This window comes from Nematostella vectensis, chromosome 4, assembly GCF_932526225.1.
Source record: "Nematostella vectensis chromosome 4, jaNemVect1.1, whole genome shotgun sequence".
NCBI lineage: Eukaryota > Metazoa > Cnidaria > Anthozoa > Actiniaria > Edwardsiidae > Nematostella > Nematostella vectensis.
Window position 1 is genome coordinate 9,935,983 of NC_064037.1, and position 19,179 is coordinate 9,955,161.

The 19,179-nt window shown below is 38.3% G+C and overlaps 1 protein-coding gene across 2 annotated transcripts; it reads right to left on the minus strand.

The window, feature by feature from the left end:
• Nucleotides 1–417: 417 nt before the first annotated feature.
• LOC5513731 (eukaryotic translation initiation factor 3 subunit C) lies at nt 418–19,093 on the minus strand. 2 transcript variants are annotated; one of them, XM_048725837.1, is made up of 28 exons: nt 18,923–19,093; nt 18,041–18,106; nt 17,850–17,926; nt 17,459–17,571; nt 17,120–17,170; nt 16,941–17,015; nt 15,375–15,414; nt 14,803–14,891; nt 14,238–14,356; nt 13,486–13,591; nt 12,830–12,925; nt 11,955–12,024; nt 11,783–11,882; nt 11,104–11,200; nt 10,869–10,987; nt 9,524–9,647; nt 8,963–9,256; nt 8,446–8,571; nt 7,910–7,975; nt 6,600–6,687; nt 6,219–6,302; nt 5,660–5,757; nt 5,407–5,456; nt 4,388–4,453; nt 3,962–4,049; nt 3,287–3,379; nt 2,558–2,690; nt 418–1,136 (listed from the first exon to the last, which is right to left on the minus strand). In XM_048725837.1, exons 1-28 carry the CDS (start codon nt 19,018–19,020, stop codon nt 1,093–1,095), a joined length of 2,670 nt encoding a protein of 889 aa, XP_048581794.1. In that variant the 5' UTR covers nt 19,021–19,093; the 3' UTR covers nt 418–1,092. The 2 variants fall into 2 exon arrangements, with proteins under 2 accessions (XP_048581794.1, XP_048581793.1); XM_048725836.1 differs by having other exon boundaries at nt 2,492–2,690.
• Between the last annotated feature and the right edge of the window lie 86 nt (nt 19,094–19,179).

The window sequence follows — 19,179 nt, forward strand, 5'->3', positions numbered from 1 at the left end:
GTTGTCGTTTGTTTTATCGCTGCTCCGTTCGGCCCTTTATGAACTTAAACCCAACAGCTATGCAGTTGGTGTGGGTATGTAAAAAAAAAAAAACTTTCAAACTTCAACCTTACTCAGCCTTGCTTTCACGCCCAAATCACACAGGGCCCCCATTATCTGGAAAACGCCCTATTGCGCTAAGATAAAATGCAAGAAAACGAAAAAAAACGGACTATACTAGCCCCCATGCTCGATAGTCCAGTGCTTTTTTTTTCGTCCGCAGTACATTACATAACAGAAAGATGCACGCCGCTTACCGAGAAAATAGAAATCATGCTCAACAAAAGAGACCCCCCCCCCCCAAGGTTAATGACCCACTCCTTAGCAGCGGTTCCCAAATATATACAATACAGAATGGTAATACAAACTAATCCGAGAGCCTGGATCTCCTATTTTATTCTTTATATTATTCTATTCACAACATCAATAAAATAACAATCCACAGCTTTTAGTGTTTCGAGAGTATTGTAACATGTGTCCCCCGGGCCTTGTGTTACCCTGATAGAAAATACGAGACGAAAGGGTACTCCCAAAGGTAAAACCCTTGATGTTAACAGATATCGGGAAATTACGAGACGGCCCATTTTATACATTTGGGAGGCGTAGCCAATACTATACCCTGACTTGAACCAATTTTCTCAAAAGAGCTATCGATATGACAACTGTTTCTACGTGATACATTTTATTTTATTTGTGCGGTTAAGTTAGGTACGCCATGGCGAATTGGCGCACAGATAGCCACGTCCTTATTCACACGCTGCACGACCCTGTACCATCTTGTTAGTCTGGATTTGTATATATCTTATAACCAAGACCCTATAGATGCACCCTCAGCAACCGCGGGATAGAACCAAGTCAATCACAGCAGGAGTTTTCCAGGAAGTCAGGTGTGGTGTATTTCAATTCAGGGCAACCCTTCAGGATAGCGTCCAAGTCGATCACTGTAGAACGATCCAAGTCGATCATTGTCTTGAACGTTTTCCCAGAAGTCTAGGATGTGTTGTGTATGTCAACTCAGCTCAAAGGAATCGTAATGTACCAATCACTGTGAGGCTAATAAGCTTGTTGTTGGCCTCGTTGTCGGAAGCGTCTATCGCCTGCGAATTTAAACGAAAATCTTGTCAATTTTTGCGAGTAAACTGCAGTGGGGAAAGTAGATTGTACAAACCAAAATATAGGTCAAACCAGTTTAAAGCCCTAATCAAACACACCTTTTTTATCAATTTTAATTCATGTTGGGAAAAATGTTTTCAAGAAATCTAGAAATTATCACCTAAAAACAAACTTATAAACTTCATTATACAAACTGGAAAAAAAATTCCACAATAGCTTCGGAAGAAAGCCAAAAGCATACAATATTGTTTGGTATTATGGTATTTTGCTCGGACGAAAAAGAAAATGGCTGAAAAAGAATCTTGAAAAGGATCTTTAAAGGGCCTTTTTTTTTCAAAAAGTTTTCTATTAAGTGCCAAGCCGCTTTGGCCGGGGGTGCTCCCGTTTTATTTAGGGACACAAAACAACATATAAAAATAGCCCCGCAAGGGGTGCATGTAGCTACACTGTACACTGTATTTCAAGTGTATACACAGTACATACAACATATTTAGAAATAATAGTGTGCACATTTAGATTATAAAAAAGATATTATCAAAACTGTTTCTTGATTTTGGATTTACCCTAGAATAAAAGACTAAAATAAAAATAAATGGGATACTACTAAATGTCTAAAAAAAACGAAAGAGAAAAAGAAAAAAACAGGGCAGTACGCAGGACGGACTTGAACCAGATACATTCGTTTTCAAGACCGATGCTCTACCAACTACGCTACAACGACAGACAAACCTCCCGGATATCTAAAAGATTTTTTATATCGCTCGCTTCTTCGGACAAGGAACTGAAATTTCAAACACAATAAGTGCCAATACTGACAGGCAGAATGAGACGTGCCCCTTATCCCAGGCCTTAACATGCGTGATGGATAACAGCAGTTATATATCCCTTATCGCAGGCCTTAACATGCTCGATGGATAAGAGCAGACATATACCGTACCCCTTATCCCAGGCCTTAACATGCTTGATGGATAAGAGCAGTCATATACCCCTTATCCCATGCTTTAACATGCTCGATGGATAAGAGCAGACATATACCGTACCCCTTATCCCAGGCCTAAACATGCTTGATGGATAAGAGCAGCCGTTATACACCTTATCCCAGGCCTTAACATGCCTGATGGATAAGAGCAGTCATATACCCCCTTATCCCAGGCCTTTACATGCGTGATGGATAAGAGCAGTCATATACCCCTTATCCCAGGCCTTAACATGCGTGATGGATAAGAACAGTCATATACCCCTTATCCCAGGCCTTAACATGCGTGATGGATAAGAGCAGTCATATACCCCTTATCCCAGGCCTTAACATGCTCGATGGATAAGAGCAGACGTACTTTACCTTGATCTCTGTCCCTATCTCGGTTACGCCTATAGTCTCTGCCCTGTCCTTGGTAGGCAGACGTACCTTGGTCACGATCCCTATCGCGGCCACGCCCTTGTCTGAAGTCTCGGCCTTGTCCCTGGCGGTCCTTGAACTGATAAAAGCCACCGTGCTTCGTCTCGTAAATGCGCTCGTTGTTCTCAACAAGGTTACCAACCTGGCAAGAGAACATGAACATGAATGAGACATATTCAGATATTGTAACAGCCTACCATCTGTTTGGAAGCGCTTTTTTATTTCAAATGTCGTTTTTGCTTTAAAGTTTCCCTAAAGGCTTTCGTTCTTGAAAATCTGAGACCTGAATAATCTCCTGTGCTTTTGAAAACTAATGGTTGTTTCTCACTAGGTACCACATCATTTTCAAATTCAAACAAGCAGCAAGCACAAGAGAATACAACTGCTTGTTTTTTTTTTGTTGTTTTTTTTTACACTCGCGCTTGTGCTGCACAATTCTCACTTCTTTGCTTGCGCTTGTGCTTGATCTTGCGCTGTGTCCTAATCAGAACCAGCTTTAACAAGTCGTTTGCCTGCTGGTTTCAGCTTCTTTACAGGTTAGACAATGTTTCTATAGACGACAACACATTTTACCCCTGATTAAAAACTCTGGATTCTATCATTGTATAAAAGTATAGGAGTTTAATCGTGATAACTTGAAGACTTTTCTTTTTCCCCAACCTGTAATACATTATCAGCCAGCTACAGGAGTTCAATCCTGATAAATCGAAGTACTCTAGACATCCCTAACTGTAATACCTTATCAGCCAGCTGCAAAGCCAGGTTTTGGACGAGTGTAGGCTCTGCCCCGCGATGCATCACAACGGTTTGTGTGGGCTCATCCCAGGACGCCTAAATTACATAACAAAGCGTCAAAATCTCTGCTGCCATTTTGTGTGCAGAGCTTTTAAAGATTTTCTTCCATTTCTGAGGTCTAAAACCCCACACATTGACATTCTTGCATCTTCTTCCAGTTCATCCTGTCCAATCTTGAGCACACTAAGGTTGCCAGATTTCTTAGGGAGCTAGCTATGAATGGCTAGTCGTGACTGTAAGCCATAATCAGAGAATTGTAGTTTCATTTTCACCTCCACAGGAAGTCAGGAGAAGAGTTTCTCATCCTGTATGGCTTACAGATCAGAGGTGCCAAAAATGCTAGTCCTGACCTTAGAGTGCGACCAGTCTGGTTGGAACCAGTTCTATAAGAGTTGATATGTACCATTTAAACTAACCAATCTGATCACTTAGTTTTCATTTGATCAGGACTTGTATAAAACACCATAATAATCTATTGCCCTAAAAACTCAAGACCATTTCTCCACTCTACTTCACTGTTCAACTGCTTACATGTAACCAGCTATTAGTTGCTTAAAGTGCTGTGTGCATTGGATTGTTAGGAGAGACTGTGGCTGGTAGATGTGCTTTGAAACGGACCTGTAGTTCTTCATTTATGATCATTTTGCTGATGGTGCTGTGGACAACACTGGGAGGAAGATCAAACATCTCTGCAAGCGTGTGGAGGCTGTAACAGATCATGATACCAGTAGTCAACAAAACTTGGGATAAGCTATGAATAAAAAAAAATTCATTCCCCAGGAGCGTATTCAACTATTTGGGGCTGGATCAGAGTGGCCAAGTCATACAAAACATAACTATTTTTATTCAAGGGGGGATATCCCGCCCATACCCCACGATTGGCACCTACATTCTGACTTGGTGTTTATATATATTTTTATATATCTATTTGATGGTGGTGATTTCCAGTTGCTTCAAATTCATATTTATTCACAACTCCTGTTATTGCAAAGAATTGTTAAGGAGGGGAAGTTCTATCATCAGCTACGTTTGACCTAATCTCACCTGAGGGAGTCATAAACACTGTTGTACGTGAACAAGTATGTCCTTAGGCTTTCCTCTTGGATTTTTCTACAAGATTAGACACCAAAAAACATAACTTAAAAATCAGTTTGGATGGTGACACACCTTTCTAAAAAAAAAAAAACTTTATCAGTGCAAACGGCATGTCAATGGGCAAATCTACTATTAAAAAAAACTTTAGGACTTGTAAGATCTCTACTGTATACAAGGAAATATGGATAACTCATGTAGTAAGTTTAGTCATCATCTTTGTTCATAAAAAAAATTATCCCCATATCCAGCAGTTTGTCTTATGACTCACTTGCCATTCACTGTTTGCACTGAGAATGTTGAAAGATGAAAATATGTGTGTCCCATTACTAAGGCCAGGCTGAGGAAACAGCAGGACCAACTCTCATAGAGACACATGACTATGCCCTGGACCAATCAGAAGCTTAGTACAAGCATTGATTGACAGGACCAAAGCCATTCGATCTCCCACAAGCAAGTAGTGCTCTCTCCATGTCCAAGGAGATGAGCTGTTACTATTTCATGTGGCAAAATAATCTGTGACGACATGTACAATACATAATAAGAAAATATACCTATTTCAAAAAAGGATGTCAGTGCAAATGGCAAATGGCAAATGGTAAATGGCAGTTCAATAACCCTTATGAGTATCAGTTTATTATAACAGTATTTGTGATAATAAAGGTTGTAAATAACCTCAAGTGATATAAGAACCATACATTAATTATACTTTATGGATAGTCATATATTTTGGGATCCATGAGTCCTATCGTGTGTAGAAATGCCATTTACCATTTGAAAAAAATAAGATAATGGAAATTGGGCTGAAAATAACAATTGTATAGTACTTCAGTTGAGTATTTTTTTACTCTATGCAAGACATTTTTACTATAGTATTAAAATACAGAGCTTATGTCTGAAAACAGAATTCTGAAAAAAAAAAAATGGAACATAACAATACAATTTGCAACAATGAACAAATCCCTTCTCACCTTGTCAGCATTTCTTTCACTTGATCAGCACAACTAAACAGCTTCCAAACCTAAAAATACCACAGCACAGTCAGGATAAAACAGAAGATCTATCACCAATGACCTCTCTCTCTAGATATAATGGCCATAATCAGAGAATTGTAGTTTCATTTACGCCTCCACAGTGAGTCAGGAGTGAAGTTTCTCATCCTGTATGGCAGCACAATGACAGATTTTGTTGCTCACTAGAACCTCTAGAAGAATCAAAGATTACCTTAACAGCAAGGATGTAATCTTTACACTTTCTCCAGTCTCCTGTCTTCATGGCCTTGGATGCGGCAACAACATGCTCACGCATGCTTTCTGGGGGACCTACACAGTGGTTCAAGTACTTGGTAAATGCCTTGGATGGGTATGGTAGGCATTTTTAATGTAATATAAAATTTTTTAATATAATATTTTTTATATATTATAATGCAAGGTCACACAATGTATCGATTTTCTTTTGCTATTTTAAGAAAGAGATACCTTCAATCAGACATTGTTAGTAAAAAGTCAATCAGGGGTTGTTATATAGTTTCCCTGCAAACTGCTGTTTTTTTTTAAAATAACAAGTTATTGGTTCATTCGTATTCTTTAACTGATTCACAGTAAAAAAACATAAACCAATCATAATCCATTGTGTATATTTTTTTGTTTGAATAACTTTCCAGCAGATACAGTAGATGCTAACCTGATGAATAAGGTCTCTATCCTTAGCATAGCACTAAGGAAATTTAAAAATTCCATGCATAGATGGCAATGTAGTCCTTTTAAGAAGTGATAACACATACCAACAAGTGTCTGTTTATCACTCTGCCTCAACTGGTAATGGAAGCTTTTGCTGATGACTCTTCTTCTGTGGTCGTAAGCATGTGCTTTAAAGCAAGAAAACATGGAAAATAAGATAGGCATAACCATAGCAGGCCTTCAACTTTGTTAAAAAAAAACTTTCTTAGGGGGTGGGAGGCACAGCAACACCCCTACTGGTCATTTCCTTATGTTTGAAAATATTAGGGGGGCATGTGGGCCCAGTGCCCCACCCCCTGCTACGGCCCTGTAGACATATATACTACACATATGAAAGATATGTGTGAAGAAGAATAGTAATGAAGTATATGTGTAATGAAGTATATTCAAAGCATGCAGTCAACTTAACTCTGACTAATGTTTACCTGCCATGAATGGAATTTCCAACAGCATAGCAGAAGTCAAGTACACACATTCAAGGAGTTCAAGGTTGATGTGCATGTGGAAGGGGACCTAGGAAAACACCAGAAAATCAATGATCTGCATGTGAAGGGGAGCCAAGGAAAACACCAGAAATCAATGACAAGCATGTGAAAGGGGACCAAGGAAAAAAACAGAAATCAATGATAAGCATGTGAAAGGGCACCAAGGAAAACACCAGAAATCAATGATAAGCATGTGGAAGGGGGCCAAGGAAAACACCAGCAATCAATGATCTGCATGTGAAAGGGGACCAAGGAAAACACCAGCAAATCAATGGTCTGCCTGTGAAAGGGGACCAAGGAAAACACCAGCAATCAATGACAAGCATGTGAAAGGGGACCAAGGAAAACACCAGAAATCAATGACAAGCATGTGAAAGGGCACCAAGGAAAACACCAGAAATCAATGACAAGCATGTGAAAGGGGACCAAGGAAAACACCAGCAAATCAATGGTCTGCCTGTGAAAGGGGACCAAGGAAAACACCAGCAATCAATGACAAGCATGTGAAGGGGGACCATGGGAAACACCAGAAATCAATGACAAGCATGTGAAAGGGGACCATGGAAAACACCAGAAATCAATGATCTGCATGTGAAAGGGGACCAAGGAAAACACCAGCAAATCAATGGTCTGCCTGTGAAAGGGGACCAAGGAAAACACCAGCAATCAATGACAAGCATGTGAAGGGGGACCATGGGAAACACCAGCAATCAATGACAAGCATGTGAAGGGGGACCATGGGAAACACCAGAAATCAATGACAAGCATGTGAAGGGGGACCAAGGAAAACACCAGAAATCAATGGTCTGCATGTGAAGGGGGACCAAGGAAAACACCAGAAATCAATGACAAGCATGTGAAGGGGGACCAAGGAAAACACCAGAAATCAATTATCTGCATGTGAAAGTGGACCAAGGAAAACACCAGAAATCAATTATCTGCATCTGAAAAGGGGACCGCGGAAATCAATGACAAGCATGTGAAGGGGGAGCTAAGATAAGGGGCTGTCAAATACTAATGAAAACCCAGCATGACCACAAGACAAAGAATGCTGTCAAACTATTTCTCAACGTGGTATTACAAGAAGTGAAACAGAGAAAAAAAACTATGGGCGTGACCAGGCAACAGGGGCAGTCCAATCTATGTTACAACTGCTTCAAAGGTTAATAACAGCACCACTTTACAAGACAATCGCATGTCATTCTTAGGGGCAGGACCATGGAAGGTGCTGTTATGGGAATATAGCATACCTGTCTTCTTTTCTCAATCTTTTCTTGCTCTGGGGTCCTTTCAAATTGACGCTGCTGCATCAAACCCTGAGAGCAAGTATTAATAAATGGATGACCCATGATCTCCACTTTACCACAGTGTTAAATAAATAAGATTTGAAAAATAAAGAATTTTACGCTTTCCTTGACTACAGTTATCATTGAGAGAAGGGTTTTTCCTTATTTGGAATGTACATACAAGGATAATTACTCGAATCCTCAGTATATCGGCATATCAATGCCGTTTCTCACTGTCATCAGATGGACTGATCGCAAATCTTGTTTGTCTCTTGTTAATAAATTTTTGTCAGCGGCTATACATTTCTATAGCAAATATATCCCAAATGGGTGTTTGTCTTGTTTTGGCTTGCAAACAAAGCTCAGCATGTATAGCTTATTGTTCATGTGGTGACGATGGAAAAGGTGAAAATATAAGGTTACACAAGTCACACCTTTGCTAGCCACAAGAAAAGAAAGAAGAAAAATTAAAACAAGTCCACAGTAAGTTACATACAAACCTGTGCGAGAAGCTCCTTAGCTCGACCACTGGACTGCACATCGTGCAGTGCATTGTGGGCATCTTTGATCATGCCATGTCTGAAGGCACACAGTCCTAGTTGTACCATGGTGCGGTTGTACAAGATCTGGAAGTGGACAAAACAACACGTATGACAGGAGTTGTGAATATATATGAATTGGAAGCAACTGGAAATCACCACCATCAAATAGACATATAAAAAAATATATGTTAACACCATCCAGTTAGAATTAGAAAGGAGAAACATGCATAGGGGGGAAGTTAAGGGGACTTGAATGCCAATCTTGGGCTGCCTAAAGAAAGTGTTGTTATACAGAATTGTCTTGGGTAGGGGCAGACTATTCAGGTAAAGCAGGAAAGTGTAGGGGGTAATGCGGGACAGGGTAGGAGGTAATGTAGGAAAGGGTAGGGGGTAATGAGGGAAAGAGCAGGGGGTAACAATGACAAACTCCCTTATTAGATTCTAATTCTAACCTCTGCACATCTGTTAATGTTACCTGAGTCAAGATATCTGAGTGCTGAATTGTCTCTTGCAGATGCGACATTAGCATCAAGTCACGTGCCGCAAACCACCGGTTATGTAATGCATGGTGATACACATGGCACATCATGGCCCGTGTTCTGATCCTGTCAGAGGTGTCCTTTGAGTAGATGTACTTGCAGAGGAAGTCCATGGTGTTTTTACTGTCCTCATCCTCTGATTTCTTCTCTTCTGATTCCTTCTCATTGTCCTGTTTTTCCTTTTCGACATCCTGCTTTTCTTTGTCCTTTTGTACCATCTCTGCATCAATCTAAAAGAAAAAAGACAATTAAAATTTCTCCAACATAAAAACAGTATCTTAATAAAGTGATATTTCCACAGCCATAATCAGAGAATTGTAGTTTCATTTTTACCCACATAGATAGTCGGGAGAAGAGTTTCTCATCCTGTATGGCTTGGGATGGACATGGTATAGTGCATAATAATGCAAATACTTTATCCAATAAACATGGAAGTAGTGCATGTGCCTAGGGGTATCCATTGGTTAAAAGATTATCTCAGTGTCCTTCTTTGCTACCTTGTAATAGATATGCTCTATCCTTCTGAGATAAATTCTGCACAGCTCTTCTCGGGTTCCATTCTTCTCAAGGTATGCTTGCAGTCTCTTGATGATATCAGTGACTGTCTTCTCATCTTTCAGTCTACAATTCAAAGAAAAAACTTCAATGATGAAAAGCTAGGGCTATAAGCAGTTGATACTTCTTTTTCACCCTTATTATAATGGACAATCACGTGGTTCTGACATGACGGAAAAACCTGGAAAACCCGCAATTCCAGTTACTTACAATTACCTACAATGGCTATAGGTTCCTTGTTCTACGGAATGATTTTCAAAACTCAAATAACGTGAGGCCGAAGTGCACATAACCAGATTTTGGCTTTTTAAGATAATTTTTTCCTTGATCATCATTGCCCTGTGGATCAGTTCAGGGACAAAAAGCTCAAATTTCAATGACACTACAAAAAGTCGCATCAATTTGAAAAAGTTGCACTTGATATTTGTTTGCTATAGATTATCAAGTACTCAGAGAAATTTTCCACCTTATTTGATGTGAAATGGGCTTATTTGAAGCGTCTTGTCTTGTTTTTCCGCCATGTCTGTGGTTCTGGTAGGTACTACCCCTTTTTCACACACCCCTGCGACATTTTATTTCAACTATTTATTGGCATGTGTAATAGAGCTCCTTTTAAAATAAGTTTCTTGTATAAAAGAACATATTTAGCTTAATTTGACATTTCCATGAAGTTTTAACTTTAAAGTTATGATATCTCATATATTTTGCTTGAGCAAATGTACTGTAAGACTGAGAAAGATTATAAAATCGGGGTTAAAAAGCATCACAGCCCAGCCAAACTATTAAAAACAAGAGTAATTACAGTAAATAGGCCACAGGCTTTGACAAGGGAAAGTGTACGAGTTAGTGGAACCAGCAAGAGCGAGCGTTATCTGTGCTGGACTATGAAAACTCGTGTGAATCTCGGGCTGCTGGACGAGGTCTGTGCGGCACCCAGTGTCATATGCAAGACGCACCGACAGTAGGGTGCACAACAGAGATGGGGGCTCCATACACTTCCTCACAGCCCGATAGGGAATCTCTCAGCATCAATCATGCAACTAGACATTTGAGTTATTCAAAAAAAAAAAACATGCATGCTTTTCATGCCCAGAAACAAGATCTGTGGCTTGCCCAAAAACAAGACAACATTTTGTGATTAAAAAGTCTTTTAAAATGCTGCATAATAAGTATCTTATTGACCATGTTTGCTTGGGCCATACAGGAATTAAAGGAGCCTCAAATATTTTTATGGCATGTCCTAGAATTCACAGTAAGGCAGGTCCTTGATCGCACAAGTTAGTGTACCTTTCTACATATTCTGTGGAGTGGCAATCACATCCCTGGAGCATTTTGGTAAACTCATTGTCCATTCTCTCAATGACAGAAAGCACACAACCACGGATTCTTTGCTGGTTTTCTTTCATCTAGCAAAAAAGGAGACTTATTTTAGCAATGAATACATCACACAATGCTATCCAAATTTTTTTTTTCTGAACAACATTTTCTCCAGAAATGTGTTATATTTTTGGGGGGTTCTTACATCAAAAGTTTCATTTTCTTCCATCACATGCTCTCCTACGAAGATGCCCGAGTTATTTTCAAGGATTGCGATCAATTCACTTATTTGCTTTAAGCATCTGCAGAAAAAAAAGAAAGCAATGTTGTTAGCAAAGATGCACAAGTTTTTTTTGCAAGGATTGTGATCAATTTACTTAATTGCTTTAAGCATCTGCAGGATAAAAAAAGATAGCAATGTTGTTAGCAAAGAAGCACGAGTTATTTTCAAGGATTGTGATAAATTCACTTATTTGCTTTAAGCGTCTGCAGAAAAAAAAAGAAAGCAATGTTGTTAGAAAAGATGCACAAGTTATTTTCAAAGATTTCGATGAATTCACTTATTTGCTTTAAGCGTCTGCAGAAAAAAAAGAAAGCAATGTTGTTAGCAAAGATGCACAAGTTATTTTCAAGGATTGTGATCAATTCACTTATTTGCTTTAAGCGTCTGCAGAAAAAAAAAAGAAAGCAACATTGTCTTTGTAGAAAGGAGATAGAGATGCAGTGACATGGTGACTAAAGGGAATGGGTCATGACATCGGGGTTGTAATGTTGTCCTTTGTGCCTATTGCCAAGGGTTTGTGACACATAAACATTGAAATTACTGTGCTATTCTAAAATGTAAATTGTAGTGCAATATATAGTGCAGTACTGTTGCCACATACTGTTGCCACATGTCGGCCTTCATGCATGTTGCCACGTTCGGGTTATAGTCGAAGATAGAGGAAATTATATTGAACATCAATTTGACAGTCATGGCCTCTCCTAAAAGATACAACAAGAAATACAATGAAGAAATGGTAGGAGAACATGCAGTTGGAGAACAGGATCTCTTACCTAACTTGGCCTCTTCTGCTACTTTTCTCAGCTCCATTAGGAACTCTATCTGATCAGTTCTATCTGTACCCTGAAGGATAACATGAAAAATAATCTTACTGTAAGTAGTCAGAGCAAACATCCCGAAAATGATCTATTAAACGCCCCCTATCTTTAAAACTCCTCCTATCTAATAACCCACCCCCTCTCCCCAATCTTACAAGTTTGTAATAAACCCCCACTATAACAAATGCCCTCTATTTTTAACGCTTCCCCTACCCTGCTAAAAACAACATAGGAATTTCGGTAATATAAATCAAATTTAAAAAAACAGAGTTTGGCTTTTTCTAAAGAGTAAGGGATGTAATCACCGGAACAATCACTTTATCCTAACCAAGAAGTTCATAATAACCATTCTGATCACCCAGAATTTGATCACTTTTGACCACTTTTCCAAATAATCACCATCACAGGTACTGTACCTGTTTAGGAGTCGTTAAGCTATGCAATTTTAAACTGAGGCAATAAGGCAGATTCGGAAAAGTGTGAAAAACAGATGTTAAAATTTGTCATTGCAAGGTTTGCAAGATAAAGGTAGGTACGTCATTAAGTAGCAAACATATTGTGTACTGATATTGAGTACACATATTGTGTACTAACATAAAAGACTCTGATTTGTATTTAGGTTTATTCGCTGAATTGCAAAGTCAAATGATGTTTCTGTGTTTTTTTTAGCAATTATCAGCTCAGGATTTGTCTTGTCTAGCTTTGCATGAAGGCAAATAAAACATGAGATCACTGTAACCTTTAGTTGTTGATTTGACTGAAATAGAACCAAAAAACCAAATGCACGGAATCACAAAGTTGTTAAATGACTTACATACTGAAAACCCTACCTTCTTCCCTCTTGCAGATATAATTTCATGAAGCTTTTTCAATACCACAGGGACGGTGATTTCAGTGTCTTTGGGAAACAAGTGCTTGGCTTTCTCCTGCAAGCATGACATGGCTCAAAGTTATCTACTACAATTGCAATTAAGTTACTAATGAATACGCTGTCAGTTATCATACAGTAACTGCAAAAAATTTTAGCACATAAGATTGCCAGCAAATGATGGCTGCTCATTTTATTAGCCTGTTACACAGTCAATCCAAGCTGTTTTTGTGACTAAAATATGAACTGTCTCAATTGAAACGACTCACACGTGTCATGCAAGAAAGATTGACAAACTATAAAAAGCTCTACATGCAGGAGTCTTAGCAGATAGCCATTTGTTAAATTCAAGAAACTTTGTTTTCTGTGACCCCCATGTGAGACCCATGCGCTGTCATACCTGCCAAAAGGTGGATTCTGACGTTAAATGGATAGTGAGTGTATATCTCTCTTATTAATTTCAGTATAGGTAAACACATTTGAGTCAGGATTTTACGTATTTTACTCATTATAACAGTGATTATGGGAATAAACATTTTTACATTATGAAACCATCAAAATACTCTCTAAATAGCGCATAAACAGTTGATGTCTGTTGATAAGGAAGTAGGCCCTCACCGTGATTCCCTTAACTTCTGTCCAGCCTTCACTATCCTCATCCTTCTCCCTGATTTTTGGAGTTTTCTTTTTCTTCTTCTCTGGTTTAGAGCCATCACTCTTAGCCCTTATGAAAATACAATAACAATGTTACAGCTTTAACAAGATTCTTTCATTTAGTATTCTATAACGTAATTATTCGAATAAGCCCCCTTCTTCAAATAAGTGCCCCCTTTGAACAAGCGCTACTCCTCCTATCCCCTCTAACAAATCTCAACAAATGCACCACTTGTCTATTATGATAAAAATAAATCAATACACGGTGGAAATGGTACAGTACTGTATGCTTGTCTGTGAGCCAAGCAAAAAGGAAAAGGAAATGTCAGCAAAACAACTGTTTTCACAGCTAGGCATATAGATATACCACTTCAACTTTGCAGGGATTTATTTCACAAAATAAAATATTAGAGAGTGTGATGGCATGACAGTGTGACAACATCAGTAATGCTTTATGTAAACCCTCTTTCGTTGTAGCATACACTTTCCCCCCTTGTCTGACATGGACTGTCAGGAAGGGTCTACTTGTATGCAAGTTCACTGCTTAAGGTTCTAAATAATTGATCTAAAAAAAACAATCATAGACAACCAGGAACGGTCTACTTGTGTATGCTTCTGCTATTTGTGGGCAGTGAATATATATTTTTTGTAAATCATACAAAGATGACTATGAGGTGAATCCTTGTGCCCCTTAGCTAAGTGCATGTAGAACTTACTTCTTTAAGAACATGCTAGCATGGAGCTCCTGGGGGAGTTTTTCATCCTCTGAGCTTTCCTCAGAGCTTGACTCATCACTGGAGCCCCAGTCAATAGAATCATCACTGTCGTCCTCCTCCTGATTGCAAACAACAAGGCACATTGTTAACTTAAGTCCTCAAGAGAGAAGAAAAACAGTGAGGGCTAACAGGAAGTTATCTTAAGTCAGTTCAAATTAGTTATCCAGATTTGAGTTATTAAGATTGCACTGTAGTTTACAAATCAGTTTCGTGGTCGGTGCATAAAACAGGGTGTGGAAAGATTATATACAGATTATTTTTGTGTTTTCTGAGTCAGTTAAAAGTGGAGGAATGTACTTTGATATTTAATTAGGCAAAATTTTGAGCAGATAACAGACAGACAAACAGGAGATCTACAAAACTAGTCTCAAATAGACCCATCATTTTAAAAACTAAAGTAAATGCTTTATAGGTTTTAAAGTTTATTTTACACAGCTTCTTTTTTACTTTAACAGTATAATGCCTTTTCTACAATGAATTCAATAATATACACATAAGAACATACAGTCTTAGCAGCTTTCTTTGTTTGGGCTCCTTTCTTCTTGAAGGATTCAGGTCTTGGTGCAAAGTCATCATCAGAGTCATCCTCTGATTCTATGGAATATAATACATTGTCAACTTCTAAGACATTGCAAAATGTAGTAGAGAGAGCTTGCACTACTACGGGCAGGGGTTGCCCAATACTCTGACAAATTTACGCATGGCATTGTCGGAAATAATCAAGGCCACTGAAGCGTATTAGAGAATGAGGTAAAACAATGGGAGGGAACAACCTCATGCATAAATGTGTCAGAGTATTGGACTAGTATGAACTGAAATGGTGAGAGTCAGTGATAACAAGAGATACTTATAGGTGATTTCTTTGTAATTTGGTCTTGCCAGGGATTGTATTTCATTCCCTTTAATGAGTGTCCATAATAGCAGGGGTTTCATAAGGTGAGATTTTATGATACTTTTTTCAATGACAAAAACCAATGTAAGAAAAAATATATTAACCTAATCTATAAACTACAAAGTGCTACAGCTGATGCAATGGAAAATAGAGTATTATGGTCTGGAAAACCACATGGCCTTTACCTGAATCCTCGACTTCTGATTCCCCAGACTGGACTGGATTCTGTGAAGGGAAAACACACACATTCTAACCAATTCACAAACTACAAATAAGCATTCAAGAAATCTTATATTTATTTTAAGGCGGTACGAAAGGCAAACAAGGCAAATATATGCTCAAATTACCCTAAATTACAAATTACATTTGAGGCCGCTTTTGAATAAAAATGATCGAAACATTTCACAACAAACAGATACATTATCCAACTACATGACAAAATTGTTATTTTAATCATATTAAAAAGAAATTTGAGGAATTCGGCTAATTAGCGCAGGCTGTCAATTAAGCCAAAAATGCCTTTTTGCTCTAGAGCAAACAAGTTTCAATGTAACCCAATATAAATTCAGTATATAAAACCTAAGAATAAAATAAAACTTTTCGTCAGAGTGCGGCAAAAAAATTGAAATGCAAGAAATTAGTTGCGAAAAATCAAATTTCAAGTATCGCTCAAAATTATTCCGCGTTGAAATATAAATCGATGATGCACTCTGATGAAAATTTTCTAAATTGTCTCTAGTTTTTGATTGCCAAGTTTCAGTTCAATTAAATAAATCTTGATACAGATAGACCGTATTTTGTAAGTCTATGTGTCTTTGTCTCGAGTTGAACCCAGGCAATTTCGCATTTCTTCGCCACATTTCTCAGAAATTTACTCAAACGCTCGTGGTGTTTACATCTTGTCAAACCTGAGCCTGTTGTATCAAAAACAGCGGAAAACATTCGATACACGCTTAAATGACCATATATGAAGCTCTATTTTTCCCGTGAAACCAATCACATGCCGTTCTAGAGACGCCGCATAGCAACTGTCACAGCGAACAATTGAGTCCAGCGCTCGGGTCATGGCCCGGAAAGCTTTATCGCCTCGCAGATTTGCTCGAATCCAGTTTCTGATAGCATAATGTGAAACAAAATTTGTTGTTTATATTCAACAGCTTAAAAAATTAATTTATACTCCCCAGACATAGTAAATTTCTAAGAGAACAAGGTAGGATCGAGAAGATCGAATGCACTGTTGTTTTGTGAGTGGCACAGCAGTAATATGTGAAATCGGAGAGCTTCTGGTGACAAACTTCAATCAATTCCTGGGGATCGTGACTGAATCATGACCACTTTGATGGCAATTGTTTTCGAAGCTTGAGTATAAAGTATTGGTGCATAACTTTCCTTCGCAACGTAACTTTGATTTAGAATATCTCGAAAACGAAAAGCACTAAGACGCTCAAATTTTCAGGACTTCATATTAATCTTATATGCAATCGACTGTTAAGATTTAAAGGCAAGTAGTCTTATCTTTCGTACAGCCTTAACTAGGTATGACATAAGGTATCTTGAGAGTGCTGAAGACCTGATCAAAGTGGCAGGGGAAGGAAGCAAGTACTACTTTACAAGACAGTAAAAATTGAAATACCAGTGGGTATCAAAACAGATAATGTATCTGAGAAATTGTCAATAAGAGAGCTGTCCAATAGAAATGGCTACCTGTTAGTTGAGAGCTTTTACTATCAACTACTCCTCTGGAGACCTACCTCGCGATACTTTTCAATGTCGTCCTCAAAATCTTTGCTGTATTTTCTCAACTTCTGCCTCAGGGTGGCAAGAGCCTAAAAATAAACAGAACGACAAGCTTACTTAGTCGGCCATTTCCACAGTTTTACAAATACAAATAACTTTTGTTTCAAATAAAAGCAAGTTTTTGCTCCTGTACCCTGGCATTGATTTTGCTGAGCTTTTTGCGACCTTCTGCATCCTCCCAGTTCTGCAAGGATAATGTTTGAATCAATATTGTATGATTAGAATGAATACAGGCAAGCTGTAGAATAATTGGGTGATCAGTGTAGGCGTGGTGGAATCTGGGAAATAGACCAACACAAGTTTGAAATGGTATAATTTAGGCCTCTTGGAAAACAAAGTAGTTTCACTGACATTATTCTGAGCACTAACATACTATTTAAACCCTGATTTGTTTTTCTGAAATCAACTAAACTTGAGATACATCAGAATTGCTGGTGGCAAGGAGTTACTTATCTGTGTGGGTTGTACCTACCTCCTTGACAAAGTCTTCCAGCTCAGACAAGGCCCTTATGAAGAACGGGGGGATGCCCTCTTTGTCAACTACTGCTTTGGCTTTAGTGAAAGCCCTTCCCAAATTCTCAAACTCTAAAACAAAAGGAGATTATGGATACTACCTAACCAGATTACCACATAGTGTAGTACAGTGGCACCTTGTTAAGGGGTGAAGCTTGGGGTGAAGCTTTCAGCAAGAAAGACATGAGCATTTCACGAGATAAGCATAGTGTTCTGTGAGACTTGCACAAGTGCTGCACAAAATGGGCGCCATTTGGCCAGACTTGCAGAAAACCTTAAGGCACATTTTTTGGTGTGAGTTGTCACATTAAAAATAAAATAAAAGTATAAAATAAATAAAAGTATGTTACCGGTCAAACATTTTGCCATGTCTTTGATCTTCTTGTGGTTCTTAAGCTGTTTGATCACATTACTCAACTCGTCAAATCTGTATGGAGTGCAAAAAGTTAGTAAGTACAAGCAAAGCAAGAGGATTATAGATTCATATCATTGAGGTTATATTATTAAGGTTTGAATAATCAACCAGAACTTTTAAACTTACCGTTTATCTTTCTGGCTCCTAACAACTCGTTTAGTTTCTTCTTCCTCATCACTGAACATGAAATTCCTGTAAATTGGAAATGCTTTTCAATTCCTGTCAATTCCTGTCAATTCCTACCAAAATTATCTTGGGCAATAGGGAAACTGTACAACGAAATTGTTTACTAGAAAAAGTTAGTTTTAGGACTTGCTGCACAGTTTTGTTGCAGATTATAAATAATTTGGGGGCATAAAAATTTCCGGCTCTGTAGTAGGATACTTTTAACTATAATCAGAAAGGTATGCACTAAAATTTATTGTGATAAAAACATAAATGAAACTAGGGTTTTACAGCAATAAATCACTAACTACAATCTTTGTGTATAAGAGCCTTTGGAGTGTTCAGACTAAAATTACACCAAATTGTTTCACAAATAAGAACAACATAACCACGACTAAAAAGTAGACCTCCTTATACCTAAAAAGGGGTGTATTTAAAATATCTCATCCAAGATGATCAAAGAAGTCTGTTGTTTGGTGCAATATTATAACATTACCCTTATACTCAATCAAACATTGCACAACAAAGCTGGAAATAAAATTATATTGAAAGATTGTCGCGTTTGATTATTCGTACAAGGCAAATGAGCAAAAAAGAGATTTGAAAAGTACTGTAGGGGAAAAGTACTGTTTGTTTTTAGATATAGGTATACAAAAGAACAGATATAAAAAAATACAAATAAATACAAAAATTGAATATCCAGATAATAGTAGAGAATGATTTCAAGGCATCTCCAGTCTAGTAAGGACACGTATACTGTTCTGTTTTAGCGTAGCACCACGAGGGTTGAAACAGCCGGTATCTATCGTGTCAGAATCACACAAAAAAACACACATAACAAACCTTGAGGTTACTGGGGCTGCCTTCACAACTACGGGCTGTTCATCCTCACTCGATTCGCTTTCGCTTCCGGAGCTTTCTCGCGCGAAAAAACGCGACATTTTGATTTTATTGAACAAGCCCCTCGAAGGGAAAACCAAGATGGCGGCACACGTGCGAAAAGGAAGTGTGAGCCTGCAGTCCCAACTTTAGGTAGCAGCGACTTCCCTACAAAGCACAGACTCTAACCACAGGATGCCCAAATTTGGTATATTTTGATT